The following is a 25,070-nucleotide window of genomic DNA, read 5'->3' as shown; positions in this document are numbered from 1 at the left end:
TTGAATTTAACCTTCCTGGCGGTAACCCCGAACGTAGTTCGGGGTAAGCCGCGCAGGAGGTTTTCTCCGGCCCTGCTCGGCCGATTTTCTTACTTTTTTTTTTTGCTGGACGCAGCTAGCACTTTGCTAGCTGCACCAGCACACTTATCGCCGCCGCCCCACGCCCGATCGCCGCTATCCATTGCGGCGCGCGGGCCCCCCCCAGACCCCGTGCGCTGCCTGGCCAATCAGTGCCAGGCAGCGCCGAGGGGTGGATCGGGACTGACGTCGTTGACGTCATCCCGCCCCGTCGCCATGGCGACGGGGGAAGCCCTCCAGGAAATCCCGTTCTTTGAACGGGATTTCCTGATCGGAGATCGCCGAAGGGATGCCCTGGGCTCGCTACATGATTTAAAAAAAAAAAACTGCCGCGCTGCCTCCCGGCGGAATTTTTCATACTGCCAGGAGGGTTAGCAAACAAAATCTGTTAAAAGGATTTCCTGTGGCCATTACAATGCACAATTTCATTCAGCAACACTTGTGGCCATACTTAATGCTGAACCACGTTAGAGCTGCTAGGACTTGATAGTAACCAGCACAGAACTGTAAATGAACAATTCTCACATTGCTTACTGCCACTATACTCACATACTGTCCTTGACTTGTAATATACACACTGTCTATCCTTGTATTGTTTTTGTTTGCGTTTGTTAAGCAACTGCGAAGACAAATTCCTTGTAGGTGCAAACTTACTTGGCGAAATAAAATTGATTCTGATTCTGATTGTGGCAGATTAACCACTTGAGGACCACAGTCTTTCTACCCCTTAAGGACCAGACACTTTTTTTCCATTCAGACCACTGCAGCTTTAATGGTTTATTGCTCAGTCATACAACCTACCACCTGAATGAATTTTACCTCCTTTTCTTGTCACTAATACAGCTTTCTTTTGGTGCTATTTGATTGCTGCTGCGATTTTTAGTTTTTATTATATTCATCAAAAAAGACATGAATTTTGTCAAAAAAAATATTTTTTTTTAACTTTCTGTGCTGACATTTTTCAAATAAAGTAAAATTTCTGTATACATTTTTTTCCAAATTTATTGTGCTACATGTCTTTGATAAAAAAAAAACATTCAGTGTATATTTATTGGTTTGGGTAAAAGTTATAGCGTTTACAATCTATGGTGCCAAAAGTGAATTTTCCCATGTTGAAGCATCTCTGACTTTTCTGAACACCTGTCATGTTTCATGAGGTGCTAAAATTCCAGGATAGTATAAATACTCCCCAAATGACCCCATTTTGGAAAGAAGACATCCCAAAGTATTCACTAAGAGACATGGTGAGTTCATAGAAGATTTTATTTTTTGTCACAAGTTAGCGGAAAATGACACTTTGAAACAAAAATAAAACAAAAAAAGTTTCCATTTCTGCTAACTTGTGACAAAAAAAAATGAAATCTGCCACGGACTCACCATGCCCCTCTCTGAATGCTTTGGGGTGTCTACTTTCCAAAATGGGGTCATTTGTGGGTTGTGTTTACTGTCCTGGCATTTTGGGGGTGCTAAATTGTAAGCACCCCTGTAAAGCCTAAAGGTGCTCATAGGACGTTGGGCCCCTTACCGCACCTGGGCTGCAAAAAGGGGTCACACATGTGGTATCGCCATACTCAGGAGAAGTAGTATAATGTGTTTTGGGGTGTATTTTTACACATACCCATGCTGGGTGGAAGAAATATCTCTGTAAATGAGATTTTTTTTTTTTTTTTACACACAATTGTCCATTTACAGAGATATTTCTCCCACCCAGCATGAGTATGTGTAAAATACACCCCAAAACACATTATACTACTTCTCCTGAGTACGGCGATACCACATGTGTGACACTTTTTTGCAACCTAGGTGCGCTAAGGGGCCTAACGCCCTATGAGTACTTTTAGGATTTCACAGGTCATTTTGAGGCATTTGGTTTCTAGACTACTCTTCACGGTTTAGCCCCTAAAATGCCAGGGCAGTGTAGGAACCCCACAAGTGACCCCATTTTAGAAAGAAGACACCCCAAGGTATTCGGTTAGGAGTATGGTGAGTTCATAAAAGATTTTATTTTTTGTCAAAAGTTAGCGGAAATTGATTTTATTTTATTTTTTTACAAAGTGTCATTTTCCACTAACATGTGACAAAAAATAAAATTTTCTATGAACTCACCATACACCTAACAGAATACATTGGGGTGTCTTCTTTCTAAAATGGGGTCACTTGTGTGGTTCCTATACTGCCCTGGCATTTTAGGGGCCCTAAACCGTGAGGAGTAGTCTAGAAACCAAATGCCTCAAAATGACTGTTCAGGGGTATAAGCATCTGCAAATTTTGATGACAACGAGATAAACAGAGGAACACCAAGAGCCCCAATAGTGTAGTATGTATTGACAAAGGGGATAATGACAAAGAGTAATAGTTGTTATACTCACAAGCATGGGTCACCAATAGGCAACCACTGAAAAGGCAGGTGGGGAGATTATCCTGACCCCACTCAGGAATAAGAAGTCACTCTCTGTAGATAGTAGAAAAGGGTCGCAACCCTCCACCCAGGGTGGATACAATATTATATAGGAGAGAACAGAGGCGCCAAAAGGATAAAAGGGGTTTTAAATAAACTTAAAAGTCAAAAATTTGGTCATTAGAGGAGGCAGTGGTGACTTTACCTCCTCCAAGCAGACACAACACGACTGTACATTCAGTCTATTTATTTATGAACTCCAGATAAAACAAAGCAACGCGTTTCACGGGTCAGTGCCCGCTTCCTAGAAAAAGGAGTTACAGCATCTAGCAAAACAAACAACACTCGGCACCTCTGAGGCAGGTTAGGGTCTTAGCTGATGGGTGGCAGCGACAGGTGGTGACAGGGGGTGATTGATGGGTGATTGACAGGTGATCAGTGGGTGATTACAGGGGAGGTTAGATGTATACAGTTCACGGGGGGGGGGGGGGGGGTCTGGGGAGGATCTGAGGGTGTGTGTGGGGGGGGTGATCAGGAGTCCCCAGGGGGGCAGTTTAGGAACTAATCTAAAAAAATAGGGTTGACAGATAGTGACAGGGAGTGATTGATGGGTGATTAGGGTGGTGATTCGGTGCAAACAGGGGTCTGAGGGGGGATCAGGGGGGGTCTGAGGGGTGCTGGGGCAGGAGGCAGCCTGTATAATATGCTTTGTATACATTACAAAGCGTATTATACGCTTTCTATGTGGCAGATCGGGGGTTAACAACCCACCGGCGCTGCTAATTGGCCGGCGGGTAGACGTCGCGGGTGGGCAGAGCCTAATGCCGGCTATTGCACGCGCATGCGCGCACACGATCGCCTGCAATCCCCTCGTCCAAGACCCCACGCCTATGGACGTTAGGCGGTCCTGGGCGTGCCACTTTGCCGATGCCCATAGGTAGTGGGCGGTTGGCAACTGGTTAAAGTCAGAAGTCTTGCGCAGAAAACCAGCAATCGAGACTGTTCATTTGCATTTTTCATTTGCGTTTTTCAGCTCATTTTCAAGTCACACAGGCCTGCAGACGACAAAACGTGCACATTTCTACAGGCTATTGAAGTAAACCTGCGTCACGACCGTTCATTCGTGTTTTGCTTTCGTACAGCTTTCTGCTTTTTTCCACATGACGCGCACATTCGCATACAGTACATGCCACTGCAAACAAACTTTTATGAAGAAAGATTTACGTTAAAACGCAAAGACCGACGGAGACCCGTAAATTGCATCTCTGCCTTAAAGGAAGAATCCAGGGTTTTTGTTTTTAAAAAGCATCTCTGTCGCCAGAAGCAGTACTTCTGTGCCTGTGCAGAACGCTGCCATTGACGGGAGCATGACCACGAGTGGCACAGCCACGCGCTCTAAGGAGTGGACCCCGGGTGACCCTCTGAGAGCGGACACACAAGCTGCCAGGGGCTGGAGGAAGTCCTAGGTAAGTAGATCTTTTTTAAAAAAAAAGAAAGATGATTCCTTTAATGTGCACGTACACGTGCGCATGCACTTGTGAGTACGTGCACGTGTGGGCACACACGTGCAGAAGTGGCAGAAATGCTGGACATTTTAAGGAAAATGTCAAATGAAGTGTATATTTTCATTCGTATTGCAGGTGTTACCTATAATGTGGGTACTAAAATGTTCTCAGCCGGACCAATTTCCCAAAATCTGAATATAGTTTAGTCACAGTGGATAGACTTTTAACTGCCCTGCACAGGTTATCTTGTTTAGATAGCCGACTATACTGATCTGGATGCAAGATTGGCTTTCCTCCTTCACCACCCAGCGGTGCTGTTACTCTGACATCTTACTCTGGGTCCTGATCACATGATCTGGACCTGGAGAATAATGTCAGAGGGGATATGTGGCGCACAGTGCACAGAAAAAAAGTGTGGAACTTTCAAGTGTAGAACCTATCATGTTCTTGTTTTTATAGAAGAAATCTAGGAAATCTTGAGTTAAAATTGCCCATCGTACTGAACTGTAACAAAGTGTTGTGCCAAGTTTAAGCTTGGAGACCTTGAGATCGAAGGTGGAAAACGATCTGGGGGGCTCTTAACTGCTTCAACTGCTGAACTGGTGAGGGCATTGCCATCACTGGCCCTTCTTGGCAACTGGAACAAGCGAATATAAGAATACCCATGTTATTAGACTGTTTTGTGTACTAGGATCTATTCTACCAACAAGATCTTCCTTTATGTATTCTCATGCTTTCAATCTAAATATCTAGTCCAGTACACTATTTGGATACATACTTTCATATAGTTAGTTTGGTTGAAAAAAGTCAAACCAGAAAAAAATAAAAAAAGAAGTAAGTAAGCATTAAGTACATTTCTCTCCTGCACCCTCACATATCCCATTAGATCTAGGGGAAGGACATAAAAACCTTACAAAGCTGGGACCAATTAACCTTTAAGGGAGAAAATTCCTTCACAACTTAAAGGAATACTATCAATAACCAAGTATTTTAAAATGACAATGTACAAATAATGTCTAAGTAGCTGTGTAAACATTTTCCTACTTTTCATATTAAATATCAGATGCAAAACCTTTAACTCATGGTGTGTAGATTTTAGCTGAATTGGGATGATTCATTTGCAAAGGTGTGTGCATGTGCTTTAGTTTTACAGGGCCAGTGCTGTTCTTTGCATGACAGACTACAGAGTTATATGAAAAGCCTCTGGTGTCAGGTTTCACACACAATTACAAACAAGATACAATTTCCTCTGCTCTCCATGCAGACAACTCATTCAAAGAGACACAGGCAGCTGCAGTTCACCTAGTGAGACTTAGCTCACACACAGGATTAACGGATGTAGTGTGAGGAAATATCTCTCCCCTCATGGTTCACTGGTCCATCAGATTTGGCATCAGTGATGTGTGAAAGGAACAGTAAATAAAGAGATAAGTTTTCAAATGTATACACCACTACTTAGCAGCACTTCCCAAACTATTCTCATCTCAATTTAAAAAAAACATGTAATCGATAGTGTTCCTTTAAAGCGGATCCGAGATGAAAAAGTAACTATAACACGTAACTTGTCTATATATCTTATCTAAATTTAGACAGTTTATACAGCAAATCGAACTGCAAACAGCTTCAAAAGTGTATGCTTATTTATTGCTGTGATACAATGAGGGCAGCCGTGTTCTGTTTGTCACACTACACTGAGGCAAGCTGATAGCATCTCCAGCCCTCAGCCTGTGGAAAATTTCACTCCCCCCTCCTCCTCCCTCCTCCCCTCTGCCTCTGAAATCTCTGGCTAGTAACTTTCTCCTCCTCCTGCCCAGACTGAGTTCCCATAAGCCCTTGCTACCTGGGACTGAGAGCTAAGGCTCTCTGAAAAGCTGTGGGCGAGGCTTGTTTAGTTTATAGGGAATTAGAGTATTAAAACAAAACAAAGAAAAGTATTTGGCTTGAGAAATTCCCCATAAACTATATGAAAGGAACACAATTATGCAATGAGTAAAAGTTTATCTCAGATCCACTTTAAGTAGGATGTCAGATAAAATCCCTGGAATTAGTTAGTAATTATAGCCGCGGGTGTCCTTTAACCACCTTGGCGTTCTGATTCCCCAGGATTTCCGTGCAAAAAGTGGTACTATTAATTTTCAGAACCTTTTTCCTGTAACTTACCAAAATGAGTCAAGCAAGAGTTTAGTATACATTATGAGTATAATAAAAGTGTCAACCACAAATTCTTGTCAAAAATAAAATAAAATGTATTAATGACAAACAGAAATAGCTTGCATTTTTAATCAATGCAGAAATATGCAGAAATAAGCAGAAATAAATATTTAATGAAGAAATACAACATACAGTACAGATACTCCTAAAACACCTCCTTTGTATGATACACTTTGAAGCATGGTATTGCACAAAGTGCTACATCACAGTCCGGGCAATAGACACGGGTCTCCTTTCGAATTTTTTTGCCGTCTTTGCCCTTTTTATTGCAGCAGACCACGCACCTCCTTGTAGGGGCTTGTTTCAGTGCGGTTGGTGGCAAATGTTCAGGAAAGTGGCGTCCAGAAAGTCGTGCCGGGTCCACAACGTATGACGCCCTGCGCCCCGGTCTAGTTGGTGGGGGATGCTTCACACAGATGGCTTCTGTAAGCTTCCAGATAAAGTCGTGGTGGGGTACAGGACTGTTGCTCTTTTCTTTGTATAGCACATAAGAGTTCCATAAACACTGTTCCAGCAGGTGGCGGACATTTTTTTTGTAGTATTTCCGCTGCTGTTTGCGGACAGCCGGATAAAAAGACATTGCTCCATCAGCCCGTTCCACACTCCCCATCGTTTTGTTGTAATCCAACATGGCTTTGGGCTTCTCAACCTCCTGTCGACTCCTGGTAGTGGTGCGGACAGTCTCTGCATTGTGCACAGTACTGAGGATGGACATATCCCGCTTGTCCCTCCACCTCAGAGCCATAATTTTGCCCTTCTGCCTGCCAACAACCTCCCCCTTCTTCAGCTTCCTGGCAGTAAAGGCCGATGGCATATGGCGACGGTTAGCCCTCACCGTACCATATGCATATGTCTTGTGTTGGATCAGGTGGTCAAATAGTTCCGGGGAGCTATAAAAATTGTCCGTTGTAAGGCAGTACCCCTGATCCAGCAAAGGATCAATAACAGTTAGTACAGAGGAGGTAGCACACCCAAACTCCCTGTACTGAGGTGCAAACTTTGTGCCTTTACCTGTGTATATCACAGAGTTCCATATGTATCCGGTCTTGGCCTTACACAGCATAAAGGACTTCACCCCAAAGCGTGCCCTTTTGGATGCAATAAATTGCACCCAGCTCAGTCTCCCCTTGTACGCCATGAGGCTCTCGTCCACGGTGATGTCTCTGTCCGGAATGTACACAGCCTTGAAATTAGCAACAATCAGCTGATAAATCTCCCAAATGCTCTTCAGCTTGGGAGCGGGGTGGGAAGCCTCATCAACCTCATCATTGTTGCTGAAGTGAAGGTACTTCATGATGAGGGTGAAGCGGGGCTCGGTCATAACGGATCCAAAGAAAGGGGTACTGAGGATCTTGTTCGTGGTCCAGTACCAATTCTGCAGCGGCTTACCGACAACTCCCTGGAGGATGATGAGGCCCAGGAACACCCAGATATCATCACATGTGACGGGTTCCCACTTCCGGCTCAGAGAGAACCTGGGTAGAGAAGCACCTTCCTGCTGCTGCGCTGCATACCGATTGGTCTCCTCCACGATCTTCCGGATGACCTCATCAGTAAGAAACAGCTCCAGGTAGGACAGTGGAGTGTGGTCGCATGCGATCTTGTGCACAGGTGCCCCTGTGAAAGGGAGCCTGGGTGGCGGAGCTTGAGTGGGGCTCTCCAGCTCACACCAAGTGCGTGCGACACTCACTGGCTCCTCGGTTTCACCCCCTGCTCTCTGACTCCAAAGACAGGTCACTGGGAACCTCGCTGTCCGTAGACTCCTCACTCCTCGCTTCCCTCCAGGACATCCAGCAGCTCCTGGTCACACAAACGCCTCCGGGAAGACGAAGTCATGACCCCAAAGCAGGATATGGGGGTCAAAGGTCAGTGACAGGAAAAAAAAATAAAATAAAAATCCAGCAAATGCAAACACACAGGGACCACAGCGTCTTGAAAAAGACTAATATAACTGCAATATGTATGTAGCAAAGACTGGAAAAGGCTGGAAAGGCAGAAATCACTCACAGAAATCGCAAGAGCAGAGCTGAAAAGCAGACTAAGCTAATGAACACTGGGGACTCTGAAAGAGGAAGATCTGTAAGGGGTCTGCCCTTTTATTGAGTGTGCACAGGTGTTTACTAAACATCTTTGAATTACTTTGGCATGATTGGATTACAATTAGCTTTGTGTACTGATGTAATCCAATTATGCAATGTATGCGACGGCCACTGGGGGGCATCAGAGGAAGTGCTGGGCACAGAGGAAGTGGCTGGGCAGGGCCATCTTGCCTGCCCAGCGATCAGCCCGGAGGAGAGCCTAATGGGAGCCCGGGAGGGAGACAGGGGGACCCCCAGCAGCCATCAGAGCGAGTGGGAAGAAGGAGGGAGCCTGCTGAGCAGCCTGGAGGCATCGGATGCACCGCAAACTGCACAGATAGAGCCCAGGAAGGAGACAGAGGGACCCCCAGCAGCCGGCAGAGCGAGGAGGGAGAAGGAGGGAGCCGCAGCAGCCCGCAGAGCAGCCTGGAGGTGGCGGATGCGTCGCAGACAGCATCGGTGATTGACAGCACTGCATGACGAGCTGAGCTCGTCATAAACATTTCCAGCTAGTTTATTCTGGACGAGCTCAGCTCATCCAGAACGCTAGGCAGGTTAATGCAAGGAAAGCATCGAAACCCCCTTTACATGCAGATATAGAATTTGTCATAACTACTTCCTGTTAGATGGCAAAACATTTTTTCCTCCATATGCAGATCATGTCCCCTTGTCCTTTGTAGAAGCCTAGGGACAAACAGTTAATCTGCCATGCTTTTCTAATGCCCTCTGATGTATTTATACATGTTAATCAGGTCACCCCTTAGCCGTCTTTTTGCAAGGTAAATAAACCCAGTTTGTCCAACCTTTCTTGGTAAGAGAGACCTTCTACCCCACTAATGAATTTAGTTGCCTGACTTTGTGCATGTTCTAGTATGTTAATGTCTTTCCTATTTCCTATAATGTGGTGCCCAAAACTGAATTCCATTCTCCTGATGTAGCCTTAGAAGTGATTTATACAGAGGGAGTAGTATACTAGCAACTCAGGATTTTATTTGCCACTTTATGCATCCCAGAATTGTATTTACTTTTGCTGCTGTTGCTTGGCATTGAATATGGGTGTGTAACTTGTTATCAACCAGTATTCCCAAGTCCTTCTCCAAGTATGGTGTTCCAACCTGTAAGCCATTTATCGTATATGTTGCTGTACCATTGGCACATCCAAAGTGAATGACCTTACATTTATCTACATTAAATTGAATATGCCATCTGTCTGCCCATATAGCCATGCTGTTGAGATCCTGTTGAAAAACAAAGTCACAATCCAGCTTAGTGGTTATAATTCTGCATAATTTTGTATCATCTGCAAAGATGGCAACATTACTCTGTATTCCATCAGCTAGATTATTGATAATAGGTTGAAAATGATTGGACCTTGCGGACCCCACTGCTAACAGTTTCCCAATCTGTATATGACCCATTTACCACCACTCTTCTGCCACTCTTCTATCTTTTAAAGGACTTACGAGCCCAAAATGTCTAAAAAAGCAAAGTACCTGTAAGCTGTTTAAATGCACGGAGGACGCCGTCCGCGCCCTCCGTGCAGTTCCGCCGGGTCCCCTTCCTGAGATCGCCCCCCGCGCCGACCCCGACCCCCCAGGCCGGGTCGGGCTCTCGTGCCGCTCTCAATATGGCCGCTTCCATTGGCCGCGGCTGCGCAGTCCGCCTGGCCGCGAGTGCGGCTGCGCAGCTCTACGGCCAACCCCTCCGATCCACGCTACAGTGCGTGGTTCGGGGGGTTGGCCGTAGAGCTGCGCAGCCGCACTCGCGGCCAGGCGGACTGCGCAGCCGCGGCCAATGGAAGCGGCCATATTGAGAGCGGCACGAGAGCCCGACCCGGCCTGGGGGGTCGGGGTCGGCGCGGGGGGCGATCTCAGGAAGGGGACCCGGCGGAACTGCACGGAGGGCGCGGACGGCGTCCTCCGTGCATTTAAACAGCTTACAGGTACTTTGCTTTTTTAGACATTTTGGGCTCGTAAGTCCTTTAAGCAGTTCGCTATCCACATACACACATTTTCTCCTAGGCCCTATATCCTCAGCTTCTGCATCAGGCTATTGTGGAGAACAGTGTAAACAGCTTTTACATAGTTAGAGTGCAAAACATCTATCGCTTTAACAAGTTTTTTTTGTGTTCTCCCCATTATTGCTTGGGTTTCTTCTGGGTACTTCCTCCCACATCCCAAAAACATACTGGTAAGTGAACTGCCTTTACCCCCAAAACAATTGACCTTTGACTATGATAGGGACAGTATACTATGTCTATGATAGGGATTAGACTGTGATCTAATTTAAGGGCCAGTTCATTACATAATTATGTGAACTGTAAAGTGCTGCAGAGGATGTCCACAATATAAATACATAACAAATATATAATGTAAACAATTCTTAGTATCAGAAAAATAACAAGGTAGAAAATACTTTTTCACACCATTGTAGTTAGTCCTTGACCAAAAATAGTCATCCTAATATTTGATACTGACCAAAAATAACAGACAACTGGCCATACTATAATACATTTTATGCCATATTTTATTTTTAGTTCAGATGTTTGCTCCTTTTGTTGAAGAAAATGTTCAATTATATTTGATTTATTTTACTTAGTTGTGCTGCTTTTGCAACTACAAATACACTCTGTTGGTGTAACATTCAATTTTAAAATGTTTGTAGATAAGCATTCATTGTAGGTTTTTCTTGTGACAAAATTATGTTCATCATTGGCAGCTATTGCTGTTGACTTCCTTCTGCTTCTATGCCTCCGTTCCCCTCCTCCAGTATTATCAGTGTTATTAAGTAACTATGCGTGTGTGGGTAGATTTAATTAAAATGTAGATTTTCTTGTAGAAGAGAAATGCTGAGTACATCTCAATGAGTGTTTAGTGGATCTTGTTTTGCAGAAAGCAAAATATTCCTTTCATAATACTATTAAAGAATATGTTGATGGCCTTCAACTTTTGCTTCATGTATCATGTTAAAATAAGTGAAAGAAATCGAGACATGAAATAAATTATTTGTTGTACTTTGTACCTAATAATTTATGTGTGCAAATATGTTTATGCAATCTGATGAATACCCCCTAGCCTATTGTATCAGTATAAAATACATACAGGATTGGTACTTGAACATTGTAGAGGTGAACAGGTATGAATGATTTGATATTTTTATCATCATAATCCTTATGGCTCTTCATAATTTGTTACCCAGCTTTCCATCCCACAAAATATGGATCATAGTTTAAACATTATTTACCTCGATCTAAAAAAAAATCTTTTGCAAGCAACACTTAGAATAACACCTGAAACTTCCACCACTACTGAAGAGACATTTACCTTATTGATAGGAATGCCATTGTCTGCTTGCATTGTCCCTCCAAGAGTTAAGCAGCATAACCAACAAAATAGAGTATTCTATTCTAAAGACTTGTACATATACTCTGCTATTGTTGCCGGAACATTTGTTGCAGATCACTTGTCGATATCTCTAAGAGCAATTGCTGTACTGACACACTGGGGGTTATGCCGGCCATACATTATACAGGTGTGTTTCTAGCCTTTTTGTCACTCCAGGCAAGAAATCCTGTTTCAACCCCCCCCACCCCACACACACACACACACACACACACACACACACTCTCACACACACACACACACACACACACTCACACACACTATAGAACACTTTGCATCTGATATAAACCGTAAGCTATCACAAAAGGATTACTATAAAATGATGTGGCCCTAGGCAAGATAACACTTTTAGCCCTCCACTGATGGTCACCTGGCTTATTTTGTTAGATTTAGTGGGAGCTTGCATCCATCAGGCCCCTAGACTCTCTCCAGACCCTAGGCAGCTGCCTAGGTTTGCCTTGTGGATGATCCAGCTCTGTATGCCATATAGCATATGTTGCCACTCTGCACCCCAAATAAAAACAGCACCCACACTACAAGTCCCAACATCATGTCCCCACAGAACAGTTTAAGGTATCATGTCCTTCACATTGCAGGATCAGATTATCAAGCAAGACAGTTTTCATTTCAGAATACTTTTTCGCAAACATTATGGGATATGCAAATATGTTGCCGCCTAGGTAACATATTTGCATATACCATATAAGATAGGAATGTTAGGATAGAAATTGAATGCGTATATCATGAAATTGAAGGGCTAAAATAGTGAGATGGTACAATAGTTTAGTTTAATTCATATCCCATTCTGGAGGTAAGCACAGTGTGTTGGTAGTGTAAGTGAGACAAGATAAGAGAAGTAGAATGGAAGGAGGAAGGATAGTAGAGGGTCAGAATTGATGACATGGGTGAGCAGATAGATATGAGATCGATATGAGTGGAATAGAGGCATAGTGGATAGCACTATTGTATTATAGTTCTGAGTCCTAGTAGAAGCTTGTAGAAATGCACACTGTCTAATGAAACTACGATGTGCTCAACACTTGGATCACCAATCCAGTAGCATCAGAAGAAGAAGAAAGCCAACACCATCTGTATTTATAGCTCATAGAATTTTTTTATTCCGTCACAATAAGGGTGACGTTTCGGAGCTTCTGCTATCAAGTTAGTGACAGCCTGACACATAAAGTACATTCAAACCATTATATATAAATGGGGTATATAAATGGTTTGAATGTACTTTATGTGTCACATTGTCACTAAATTGATAAAGGAGCAGGAGCTCCGAACGTTGTGCTAATTGTGACGATTTCTAAATAAAAGATGGTGCTGGCTTCTTCTAGTTCTGAGTCCTAGGTTAGAACATTGGTCAGGGAAAAATCTGCATGGAGTTTCTATCTTACCCCAGATTTCATTCAGGCACTTCATATTTTCCTACATCCAAAAATATACTAAGAAGTCAATTGGCTTCCCCCAAAACTGGAACTTTGGTAGGGATTAGACTGTGAACTTCTCTGAGGACAGTCTGGAACATAACTATGTACTGTAAAGTGCTGCAGAAGGAAAGTGCTATACAAGAGGACTTCCACAGGTGACAAAGCTCTCATAAGAACACAGACATGCTGCTACACTCACAGCAAGTCACTATGCAGGCCACAGATACTCACTGGGGCACATATCTGTCTCAGCTGCTACTCCTGGCCCTTGATCTCACTATGCTGTCCTTTCCTCACTTGTCTGTGTGTTTTCTGCACAGGAAAACTGAGTACCAATGTTAAACAAATTGCTTAGTGCACTCTTGAATGTGTTTTCCCCATGCAGATAAAAACAGACAGCAGTGAAGCAGTGCAGGCATTTCCTCGATCAATTGCATTAGCTTCTGTTAACACGCCTTATTAGAGTAGCATAGCGAGTGCTACGAACTTACGCTGCTAATGGCAATGGCACTCGTCCTGCCCTGAGCCCCTGCGGGTTTGTAGCGCTTGCTATGCTACTCTGTTAAGGTGTGTTACTTTGATAAGGTGTGATATCTTTGATAAGGTGTGATATTTGAGTTATCCCGGTTTAGTGAATCAAGCCCCTTGTGTGCAGAAAACACATACAGAAAAATGCACACAGAAAACTGACCGACAAGTGTGCTCCCAGCCTCAGTTCCAAGCCACTGCCTGGAATGCCTATGGGTTTAGATGCCCCTGACGTTATATAACCCTAATATCCCCAATCCTGTTGTAAGTGATACACAGGATTTGGAACAACTAAGTATAGATTATACTATGGACATCATAGGGGAACTGTTGTCTAATCCTGATAGAATGAATAAGTATATATCTGTCTTTGCTACGCAACCTGGTTTTCTTGGTTCTGACTCTTCTCTTAATATGCAATCTTCCTTTACTAATCTTGAATGTTTATTAGAGAAAGAGGTATGACTGTGGTGGGATACTACCACTCTTAAACATTATGTCTCAGAGGGTATGATCCCGAGAGGCTTACGTATTAAAAAAATACCAACCACCGTCTATTCAAATCAATTCGTGATTGAATGGAATCAAGTCCTCACCGACTGTTCCATCCGACTCATGAAATTGATAATTTCATATCAAGAAAAAAAGCTTGCTGAAATTTTCCACTCTTGAACCCTTTGATGAGTTTAACAACATAATGAAGGAGAATATTGCTAAGTTGGAAAGCATTGTAACCAATACTAAACGGGTTAAATTCCTCAGGGACTTGGGTGATTATAAGAGCAATGTAGTGTATGAGTGGGGCAGGCGGGAGACCATGCACAGGTCTCCTAAGCCTATATTGCGTAAACCTAGACACACCAAGCGAGTCAGGTTTAGTTCAGCGGACAGCTCAGGTTCCTTTTCAGATACTTCAGAGGGAAAGGAGGGGTTGGTTAAGTCAGTCTTTGCTGGCACCCCAAAAAAAGGGGGGGGGGGACCAGCACGGACAGGCACAAGTTGCCACCCCCACAATACCCACATCTTATTATCAGAACCCCAAGAAGAAACATCGGAAACACAAATACTACAAAAAAGGAGGCGCAGGAGGAGGGCGGGTCGAAAACATAGGAAATTGAGATGTCGAGATACCCATTCTAATTTTATTTATCTTTCCAGTGTTCAGCTTTCCGACATGCAGCTTTCCTTGCTTTCCAGGGGTCTTTCTTTCTCACCGTCATGCCATGTTAATGTCTTTGGCACTATGCTGGACATCAATACATTTATTAGGAATCTAATGGTGAGGAAACATTTCCTAAAGATGGAGAAAGCTGGGGAGGTGGAGTGCGGCCTGGGGACAGGTGTGGGGCCATGCGCTGCCTCGGTGCCTGGGGAGGTTCCCCCCTTTCGGATCTAGTCGACACCTTTCAGGATCTAGTGGAAAGTGAGCTAGCCCAGTTGCAAAGGACAACTAGAGCAAGCTTGGACCTTACCAGACGGGAACGGGATGCGCTTCAGTCCCTCCAAAGCAATGATTCGATTGTAATCCGCAATGCAGATAAAGGAGGGGCTGTGGTCTTCCTGGATTCATCTGTGTATAGGGCCGAAGCCCTGCGACAGTTGGGGGACACCAATACTTACCAGATCCTTCCAAGAGATCCCACTCATCGGTTCCAGGTGGAACTCAAAAAATTATTAAATCTGGATCACTCGGTGGGGATGTTTTCGGAGAAGGATAGGGACTATTTTATGGTGGATACACTGGTAGTCCCCATTTTCCATCACCTCCCGAAGGTGCACAAACCGGATGTTCCCCCCAGGGGCCGCCCCATACTTGCGTGCATTGGCTCCTTGGGGGAACGTCTGGGCCAGTGGGTGGATGGTTGTCTCCAGCCATTGGTACAACGTTTACCCGGCTTTCTACGGGATACAACACATTTACTTAATAGCCTGGAGCCTTTAGAGTGGTCTAGCCAGTACACACGGGTCACGATGGATGTGGCCACACTCTATTCTTCTATCCCCCATGATCTCGCCCTCAAAGCATTGGATTTTCATATTCAAAGATATGGCTCTTTCTCTACTGCCACTAGGGACCTCCTCATGTTGGCAGTGGATCATCTGCTGACCCACAACTATTTCTTGTTTGACGGGGTTTTCTATCTCCAAAGATGCGGAGCTTCGATGGGAGCCAAGTTTTCCCCATCCTTGGCGAATTTGTTCATGGGATGGTGGGAGGACCTCCGCATCTTTGGGGAGGAGAACCCCTTTACTAATCATATTTTTTGGTATGGGAGGTATATAGATGATCTGCTGTTGATATGGGGGGGTCCCCCAGACATTTTGCCTGATTTCTTGACATACTGTAATAACAATTGTCTCAATCTTTTCTTATACCATGTGTCAGAGTCCCTTTGAGATTGACTATTTGGACTTAACTTTATGTAGCTCTGAGGTGACGGGCAGGATTATTACTAAGACTTTCAGAAAAGCATGCGCCGGAAACTCACTTCTTTTAGCTTCCAGTTGTCATCCGAGCCATACTTTGAGGGCGATCCCTTATGGCGAGATGGTCAGGGCAGCCCTTAATTGTTCGAACTCCAGCGCTTTGGGGCAGGAGTCGGATTTGGTGGAGGTGAGACTCCGGGGGCGAGGGTATAAGAGCCAATTGATCAAAGTGGCTAGACAGCAGGTACTGAAAAAGAATCGTCGAGACCTGCTTAGTTTGGACACTGGGCACAGAACTGGGCGTAATAGAAGATTAACCTTTACAACTCCTTATAGCTTGGAGTATAATAAGGTAATTAATATAATAAAAAAATATTTACCAGTCCTGAACTCAGACCCCAAGCTTCATAAGGTCCTAGAGGAAGGCTGTGCCTTTTCTGCACGACGTGCCCCTACTTTGGGGACCCGTCTCTCTCCAAATCTCTTCTCCAGTTCTCCCAAACCTGTCCCAACGTGGTTGATATGTAAGGGTTCGTTTAGGTGTGGATATAATACCTGCAGGTACTGTTGTGTCCATAACCAGACACGTGAGATCATTTCTATCTCTACAGGTAAGAGATTTGAAATGGAACAATGCATTAATTGCAATTCTAGAAATGTTGTTTATCTTATTGCCTGTGTTGCTTGTGGACTACAGTACGTGGGATGTACCACTCGCCCCTTAAGACAACGCATCTCAGAACATTTTAATGGGGCAGCCAGGTGTATTAGAAATGAGGCCTACATTACTCAGGTCTCTAGTGTATCCAAACATTTTCTGAAGGAGCACTGGGGGGATATGGGTAGTTTCACTTTTCAGGGTATAGATAGTGGTTCACTCACCTAGAGGGGGTGATCTACATCGGATTTTACTAAAACGGGAAGCCTTGTGGATATGGAGGTTAGGCACATGGACACCTACAGGGCTAAACTCAAGAATGGATATCAGTCTAACTTACGATGTGAGGGTTTGACCCTTTCATATATACAAGTCTGTTAGCCCTCCTCTCCATTCTTGTCCCTATTTTCCTCCCTCTATCCCCTTTTTCCCTCCCCTCCTCCTTCTTCACTTTATCTCATTTAACATGTATGTTCTCAATTTGTGCATTTATCTTGATGCTTGACCATACCATCATTGGTTTTTTTAATGTTCCATTATTATATGTTTGTATACTGGCCTTTGCCATTTTATGTGTACAGTATATTGTCTATGTTACTTTAAGAGGAAAGGCCATGCATATTGGGGGCTGGCACTTGACTACTTAAACTTGTGATGAACTTGTTCACATTGGCTATGATTAAGGAGTCTTTCAGAGCTCCGATACACGTCAGCCTTTTATGTACCCTCTGATGTGCTAATAAATTTGAAGAAACTTTTCATACCCATCCATGGTGTAGCGGGACGTCTTTCTTTGGTGTTATATAACCCCTTGCAGATGGGGAGGTGAACATCGTGGGCATCAACGTTTTGCTTGGGGCTCCACGATTTGTAGTTTTGTCCCTAAATAGCTACATCTATTTTGCTCTTTGCTTTACTGTATGTGCTTTTAATATAAATTAAGTTTCTTTTAGAGGTCCTCCCTGGAGGCCTTTTCTTTGGTTGAATGTTTATGTGCTACTGTGCAGTATTAGAAAACATAACAACAAAAGTTGTTTAAGTGATACCTTTAATGACTAACTGCAAGATTTCTTTGCAAGCTTTCAAAACTTTAAGTTTCTTCTTCAGGCATGTTTCAGAACTGGATATGGTTCTCATCCACTTCTGAAACATGCCTGAAGAAGAAATCTTGTACAGTTAGACATTAAAGGTATCACCTAAACAACTTTTGTTGTTATGTCTTCGGATTCTCTCCATGACTAATACAGGACCACACGCAACTGTGTAGTATTGGTTCAAGCAATCCGATGTAACGTGTGATTTAGGAATGCTAATCCTATAATAATTTTTGATCATCTAGATACATAAAGCCGATTGCGGACTCCATGCTACTGTGCATGTGCAGGCAGGCTTGCACGGCTACTGCGCGGCCATGACCCAGTAATAGAAGCTTTTAGGCTCTAATGTGAAGGGAGGCCACGCTCAGCAACGGGTGGGCTTCACCAAGGGAAGCCTCAATAGGTTCCTGAGGCTTCCTTCTCTTCGGTGTAAGTATCTGATTTTGAACCTGAGCTTCGGCTCGGTTTCACTTTAACAGCATCTTAAAAAACACCTTGTGTGCAGTTACTTAGATTTAAAGGGAACCTAAACTAAGAAGGCAAGTGGTATTGTTTAAAAGGAAACATTTATATGCTTCTCAGTTTAGGTTCCCTTTAAGTTGCAGCTGAACATATATGTGCTAGTTCTAGGACTTTTCCTAATTCCGTTGGGGTGAAGTCCATGCCCAGTTTACTTGACTGTCTTAAAAATTGGCGTTTCATCTAGTATTCAGAATTGTACTGTATATAAACCTGAGGTTGCATGAACATAGTTATGTTTGTTTTAACAGTATTTCTTCCAGCTGGAACTTGTCCCTATAGACAGTGGGCCCGATCCAATTCACTTGTTCGCCTAAGTTTTCTCCTAGGCGATTTTTTCACATTATAAAGAAAATGCCCTTGAAGCGATAGTGTACTGGTTAAGGGCTCTGCCTTCGACATAGGAGACCAGGGTTTAGATTCTGGCTAGTACCTATTCAGTAAGACTTCCTAACACTGCACAGTGGCCCCTTGAGCGAGCCTTTAGTGGCTGCAGTTTTAAAGCGCTTTGGGTCCAGCAAGAGAAAAGCACTATACAAATGTTAGGATTTAGGAGGCAAGCGAGGGTGCAATGCCCTGCTGCTGAAGGACATCACTACAGCGTAAAACCTCACTGCCCATCGCCCATGACATGGGAGCATCGCTCAGGATTTCACCTGAGTAATGCTCCCTAACGATCAGCCATAGCGCAAAAGAAACCGGCAATAGGATTTGCCGGTAATCCTCGTGCAATGGCAAGGTGATAAGTAGCTCGCATCTGCAAGCTACTTATCACCTTGAATAGGATATGGCCCATTATATTTAAATACACCTTCAGCTAGGGTATTTTATATGACAATATATTTGATATAAAGAAATGTATACAAATGTATTTAAATATATATATTTAAAGAATATATTTAAAGAGCACTTCATCTTTTTTTTTCTCAACAGCATGTTGATGAGTTGTTGAATATTTATAACTCAATTCCAGAGGTCACACAGAAGGAAATTTCTTGGGAAATCCCAATATTCATACATTTTTATGACAACCATGATGTTACAGTGAACCTCAGACCAGAACACAGAGTGGAAGACATATTGAATTTGGCATGTAAAGTAAGTAACTGAGAAGGTAATACAGTACACATGCTTAAGTTTGAAAACATATTATTTTGTGCATGTACGCTGCAGTTAATTTGAGATTTATATTTTGAAAATACTGATGCCCATGTATAATAGGAGAGAGTATTTGGGTAAAGTGTCAGAATATAAAATAACTGAATATGGTTTATAAAGGAAGTTTATTGTTGTAAATCAAACTATTTATTTTCATATTGTTTCATTCATATTTAATAGAATCTGTTTTTATTCATTTTATTTTATATGAATTACTCTTAAAGGACCCTTTTCACGAAAAATGTTGAAGTTATAAATCCATATGTATAATATTATGTATACAGTGGCTTGCAAAAGTATTCGGCCCCCTTGAAGTTTTCCACATTTTGTCACATTATTGCCTGCATTGCTACAGAAAACGTGACACCACTTACACAGGTAGCAATTGCAGGTTCTTTTAGATTCCTCCACAATCAGAGACAAGTAGCAAGGTTAACAGGTTTATTGATACAAAATATGATATACAATACCAAGTTATTGGAAAGAAGACAGAGAATAACAACATAACATAACATAACAAGTATCAGAATTATAAACACATCACATCACCTTGTGTTTCCTAGGTGTCCCGCTCAAGGTTGCAGTAACTTCTATCTTTCCTAGAGAGCAACTCTTCCCGCACGATAGTTTAGAAGTTCCTTAGACGGGAAGCGCAGTCAGACTTATCTAGGTGGCCAGCCCAGCTATGAGTTGAGATAATTCTGTCATCTGGAAATAGAAGCTGGGTTTTATAGCTCTTCATCCCATAGACCAACATGGAGCCCCATGTTAGCCTATGGAGTATGGAAGAAAAAAACCCTTTTTACCAATCAGCAACTCCGAACAACTGATAATGGCTGGAACCCCACCAAATGGGCCACATTCCAGTCAGCATACTTTTGATAGATTTATGGCCCTCTTTTATATGTCCATCCGCCCATCTACACAATTAGATATTCACTCTGCAATACAACTACCAGATTTACGACCCATTTCTAAAGTCAATAGTCATGCATTATAGCCTAAAAAATATCCTAATGTCCCTTAACTTCATACACTAAGAGGCCATTGTAACATCCGCAGTAATGGCGGCTGCGGACAAGCAGGGTGTTTCCGCAGCTGCCTTGCCTTCCTGTTCAGGGACTTCACCCGTGCCTCTGGCGTCTAGGGAGGAGGCGTGTCAGCTGACCAGCCGGTCAGCTGACGTCAGAGGAGACTCACGGCGTTTCGGATTGGCTGATTGTTGTGGGCGTGGCGGTGGGGTCTCCTCTGCTTCATAAGCCTTCTCTGTTCACTCGCAACTTGTCTGCTGTTGCGAATACTTATGTGCTAGCGCTCAGACCTTAGATAGTATCCGGTGTGCTTTGATCTGGGAGGAAATCAGGGATTTCACACAAGACTAGGATTATTGTATACTGTTATTTGATATTCTGTGTATGACTCTTGCTACCCTCTGACTCTGCTCTTGCTTATCGTTCCTGTACATCTGCCCATCTGACTCAGTTACTGAACCCTGCCTGATATCTTACTATTCTCTTGCCTGTCGATTCTGTACTGTGCCTGCTCGCTCGTTGCTGATCATAGCCTGTCTGACCTCTCTACTCACCAGTGAGCCCTTGTCACTGGTGAGGTGCTCTACTGATGGTGCCCACCAGCTCCTCTGGTGAGGTTAAGCCAAACTATCAGTTACTGTGTTCTAATAGTACCCACCAGCTCCTCTGGTGAGGTTAAGCCAAACTATCAGTTAATGTGTTCTAATAGTACCCACCAGCTCCTCTGGTGAGGTTAAGCTAACTAATCAGTTACAGTGTTTTATAGTACCCACCAGCTCCTCTGGTGAGGTCTAGCTAAACTATTCTGTTACTGTTGCACCAAGCACTACATACATCATTGGTTGCTAGCTATACTTGTATTATTGGTGATACTGCAGATCACCACATAATCAGGTATAACGTCTGTATTATTGGTGATTCCGCAGATCACACATAATCAGACATCTGTGTTGCTACACCGTTCGTTACACCATTAGTTCATAAATGAAGAGTCTTAAATCCTGGGTCAGATTAGTTAATTCTGTATATGCAAGCACTCCCTATAATGGTGCTTTTTAAGTAACATATGACTCATAGACCCATCTGTGTTAGTTTCCTGATAAACAAGTGTTAAAGAAGTCCACCCGACTCAAATGAACCAATATACAGATCTGAATGAAAAGATTCACATACAAGATGGCTTACTACAGCACCATCAGTACAATTTGGTGCATAAAAGCTATAGCACTACACTGCCACAAACATGAATCAATTTTATTGGAATTTCACATGAAAGACCAATACAAAGTGCTGTACACGTGAGAAGTGGATCATACATGATTCCAAACATTTTTTACAACTAAATAACTGCAAAGTGGGGTGTGCGTAATTATTCAGCCCCTTTTGGTCTGAGTGCAGTCAGTTGCCCATAGACATTGCCTGATGAGTGCTAATGACTAAGTAGAGTGCACCTGTGTGTAATCTAATGTCAGTACAAATACAGCTGCTCTGTGACAGCCTTAGAGGTTGTCTAATAGAATATTGGGAGCAACAACACCATGAAGTCCAAAGAACACACCAGACAGGTCAGGGATAAGGTTATTGAGACATTTAAAGCAGGCTTAAGCTACAAAAAGATTTCCAAAGCCTTGAACATCCCACGGAGCACTGTTCAAGCGATCATTCAGAAATGGAAGGAGTATGGCACAACTGTAAACCTACCAAGACAAGGCCGGCCACCTAAACTCACAGGTCAAACAAGGAGAGCGCTGATCAGAAATGCAGTCAAGAGGCCCATGGTGACTCTGGACGAGCTGCAGAGATCTACAGCTCAGGTGGGAAATCTGTCCATAGGACAACTATTAGTCATGCACTGCACAAAGTTGGCCTTTATGGAAGAGTGGCAAGAAGAAAGCCATTGTTAACAGAAAAGCATAAGAAGTCCTGTTTGCAGTTTGCCACTAGAGATGTCGCGAACCTCCGATTTTCGATTCGCGTACCGGGTTCGCGAACTTCCGCGGAAGGTTCGGTTCGCGGAAAAGTTCGCGAACCGCAATAGACTTCAATGGGGATGCGAACTTTCAAAAATAGAAAAAATTATGCTGGCCACAAAAGTGATGGAAAAGATGTTTCAAGGGGTCTAACACCTGGAGGGGGGCATGGCGGAGTGGGATACATGCCCAAAGTCCCGGGGAAAAATCTGGATTTGACGCAAAGCAGCATTTTAAGGGCAGAAATCACATTGAATGCTAAATTGCAGGCCTAAAGTGCTTTAAAACGTCTTGCATGGGTATACATCAATCAGGGAGTGTAATTAGAGTTCTGCTACACACTGACACACCAAACTCACTGTGTAACGCAGCGCAAACAGCTGTTTGCGTAGTGACGGCCGTACTGGACTGGTGTGCACCGTGGCCAGAGTGTAGGCCGTGGCGTTTTTCAAGCCCATATGGTCGCCGGGCTGTGGTAGCTCAATGATAGAACAACAGTGACTGTCCAGCTGATCAAATTTGGTCTGACCACAATGAAGCAATGACCTTATTATCTTTTGTGTGCCACCCCCACCCGAGACACTCAAATAGCCGGCGGTCATTGCTTCATTGTGATGCGCAAGCCCCTTCACCGCGGCAAGGTAATGATCATGAAGGGGGATGGGCACATGTACATGCCTTTTGTTTTGTTGTTGCAGCCGCCCGCAGTGCAGCCAGAAAAATTAGGCAGGCATGTACACGCACCAGAAAAATTAGTGTAGCGGCCGCTGCTAGCAGCGGCCTTAAAAATTCAGGAATCCGCCTAGAGTCCTGGACCCTGTTGGTGGTGGCGGAGAAGGCAGTCAAGCGGCCTGCAGGCAGAGATGCTGTGTGTGGGGACTGACTTAGTCTTCGGTCGTGCAGTAGCCCTCCGGGATCCATTCCTCATTCATCTTGATAAAGGTCAGGTACTGAACACTGTCGTGACTTAGGCGACTTCTCTACTCAGTAACTATGCCTCCAGCTGCACTGAAGGTCCTTTCTGACAGGACGCTTGCGGCAGGGCAAGAGAGAAGTTGTATGGCAAATTGGGACAGCTCTGGCCACAGGTCAAGCCTGTGCAACCAGTAGTCCAAGGGTTCATCGTCGCTTTTCGCAGAGTCTACATCCACACTCAAGGCCAGGTAGTCGGCAACCTGCCGCTCCAGGAATTGTTGGAGGGTGGATCCGGAAGGATTATGGCGAGGAGTTGGACTAAAGAACGTCCGCATGTCCGACATCACCCTGAGATCGTTGGAGCGTCCTGTCTTTGCCTGCATGGACTTGGGAGGAGGAGGGTTACTGCCAGTGGTACCTTGATTGCGTTTTGCAGCCACATCACCCTTAAATACATTGTAAAGCATCATCGACAGCTTGTTCTGCAAGTGCTGCATCCTTTCTGCCTTTTGTTGAGTTGCTAAGAGGTCCGCCACTTTGTGCCTGTACCGAGGGTCTAGTAGCGTGGCCACCCAGTACAGGTCATTCATCTTGAGTTTTTTGATACGGGGGTCCCTCAACAGGCTGGACAACATGAAAGAGGACATCTGCACAAAGCTGGATGCAGACATACTCTCCATCTCCTCTTGCTCTTCCTCAGTGACGGGACGCAACTCCTCTTCCTCCCCCCAGCCACGAACAATACCACGAGAACGTGGAGCAGCAGAAGCCCCCTGTGACGGCTGCCGCACTTGTTCTTCTTCCGCCGCCTCTTCCTCCTCCACAGAAACACCTTCCTCATCATCACCATCATCAGAGTCTGACTCCTCTCCTTCCCCACACGACTTCTCTTCTTCCTCCTCCTCCTCCCCCCTCTGTGCTGCCGCAGGTGTTGTGGGAACATCGGGTTCGTGTGTAAATGGCTCCCACGACTCCTGCTGAAGTAACTCTTCTCGTTCACGCTCCTCCACAGCTGTATCCACCACTCTACGCACAACACGCTCCAGGAAGTAGGCGTAGGGGATCAAGTCGCTGATGGTGCCCTCATCGCGACTCACCAGTTTGGTCACCTCCTCAAAGGGCTCCATGACCCTGCATGCATTTCGCATCAGTGTCCAGTTGTTGGGCCACACCATCCCCATCCTCCCAGATTGTGTCCTTGTACTGTAATGATACAGGTAGTGGGTGACGGCTTTCTCCTGGTCTAGCAGGCGAGAGAACATCAGCAGGGTGGAATTCCAGCGAGTCGGGCTATCGCGAATCAGGCGTCTCACCAGCAAGTTGTTTCTACGCTGAATGTCCGCAAAGCGTGCCATGGCCTTGTAAGAGCGCCTGAAATGCCCACACAACTTCCTGGCCTGCTTCAGGACATCCTCTAAGCCTGGGTACTTGGACATAAATCTTTGCACGACCAGATTCAGCACATGTGCCATGCAGGGTATGTGTGTCAGCTTTCCCAAATTCAACGCAGCAATCAGATTGCTGCCGTTGTCACACACCACGTTGCCGATCTCAAGCTTGTGCGGGGTCAGCCATTGCTCCACCTGTTTGTTAAGAGCAGCCAGGAGAGCTGCTCCAGTGTGACTCTCCGCTTTCAGGCAAGACATGTCTAACACTGCGTGAC

The 25,070-nt window shown here is 44.3% G+C and overlaps 1 protein-coding gene across 4 annotated transcripts in view; it reads left to right on the top strand.

The window, feature by feature from the left end:
• The window catches only part of TIAM2 (TIAM Rac1 associated GEF 2), a 1,035,624-nt gene that overhangs the window by 558,446 nt on the left and 452,108 nt on the right, over window positions 1-25,070 (top strand). For all 4 annotated transcript variants that reach the window (XM_068231884.1, XM_068231882.1, XM_068231883.1 and 1 more), the window contains one exon: window positions 19,267-19,431. In XM_068231884.1, the coding sequence (XP_068087985.1) occupies window positions 19,267-19,431 (165 nt within the window). The remainder of the gene's footprint in view (window positions 1-19,266; window positions 19,432-25,070) is intronic.

Source organism: Hyperolius riggenbachi, chromosome 4 (assembly GCF_040937935.1).
Source record: "Hyperolius riggenbachi isolate aHypRig1 chromosome 4, aHypRig1.pri, whole genome shotgun sequence".
NCBI lineage: Eukaryota > Metazoa > Chordata > Amphibia > Anura > Hyperoliidae > Hyperolius > Hyperolius riggenbachi.
Note: the sequence above shows the minus strand (reverse complement) of the source record. Positions and strands in the feature narration are given on the sequence as shown.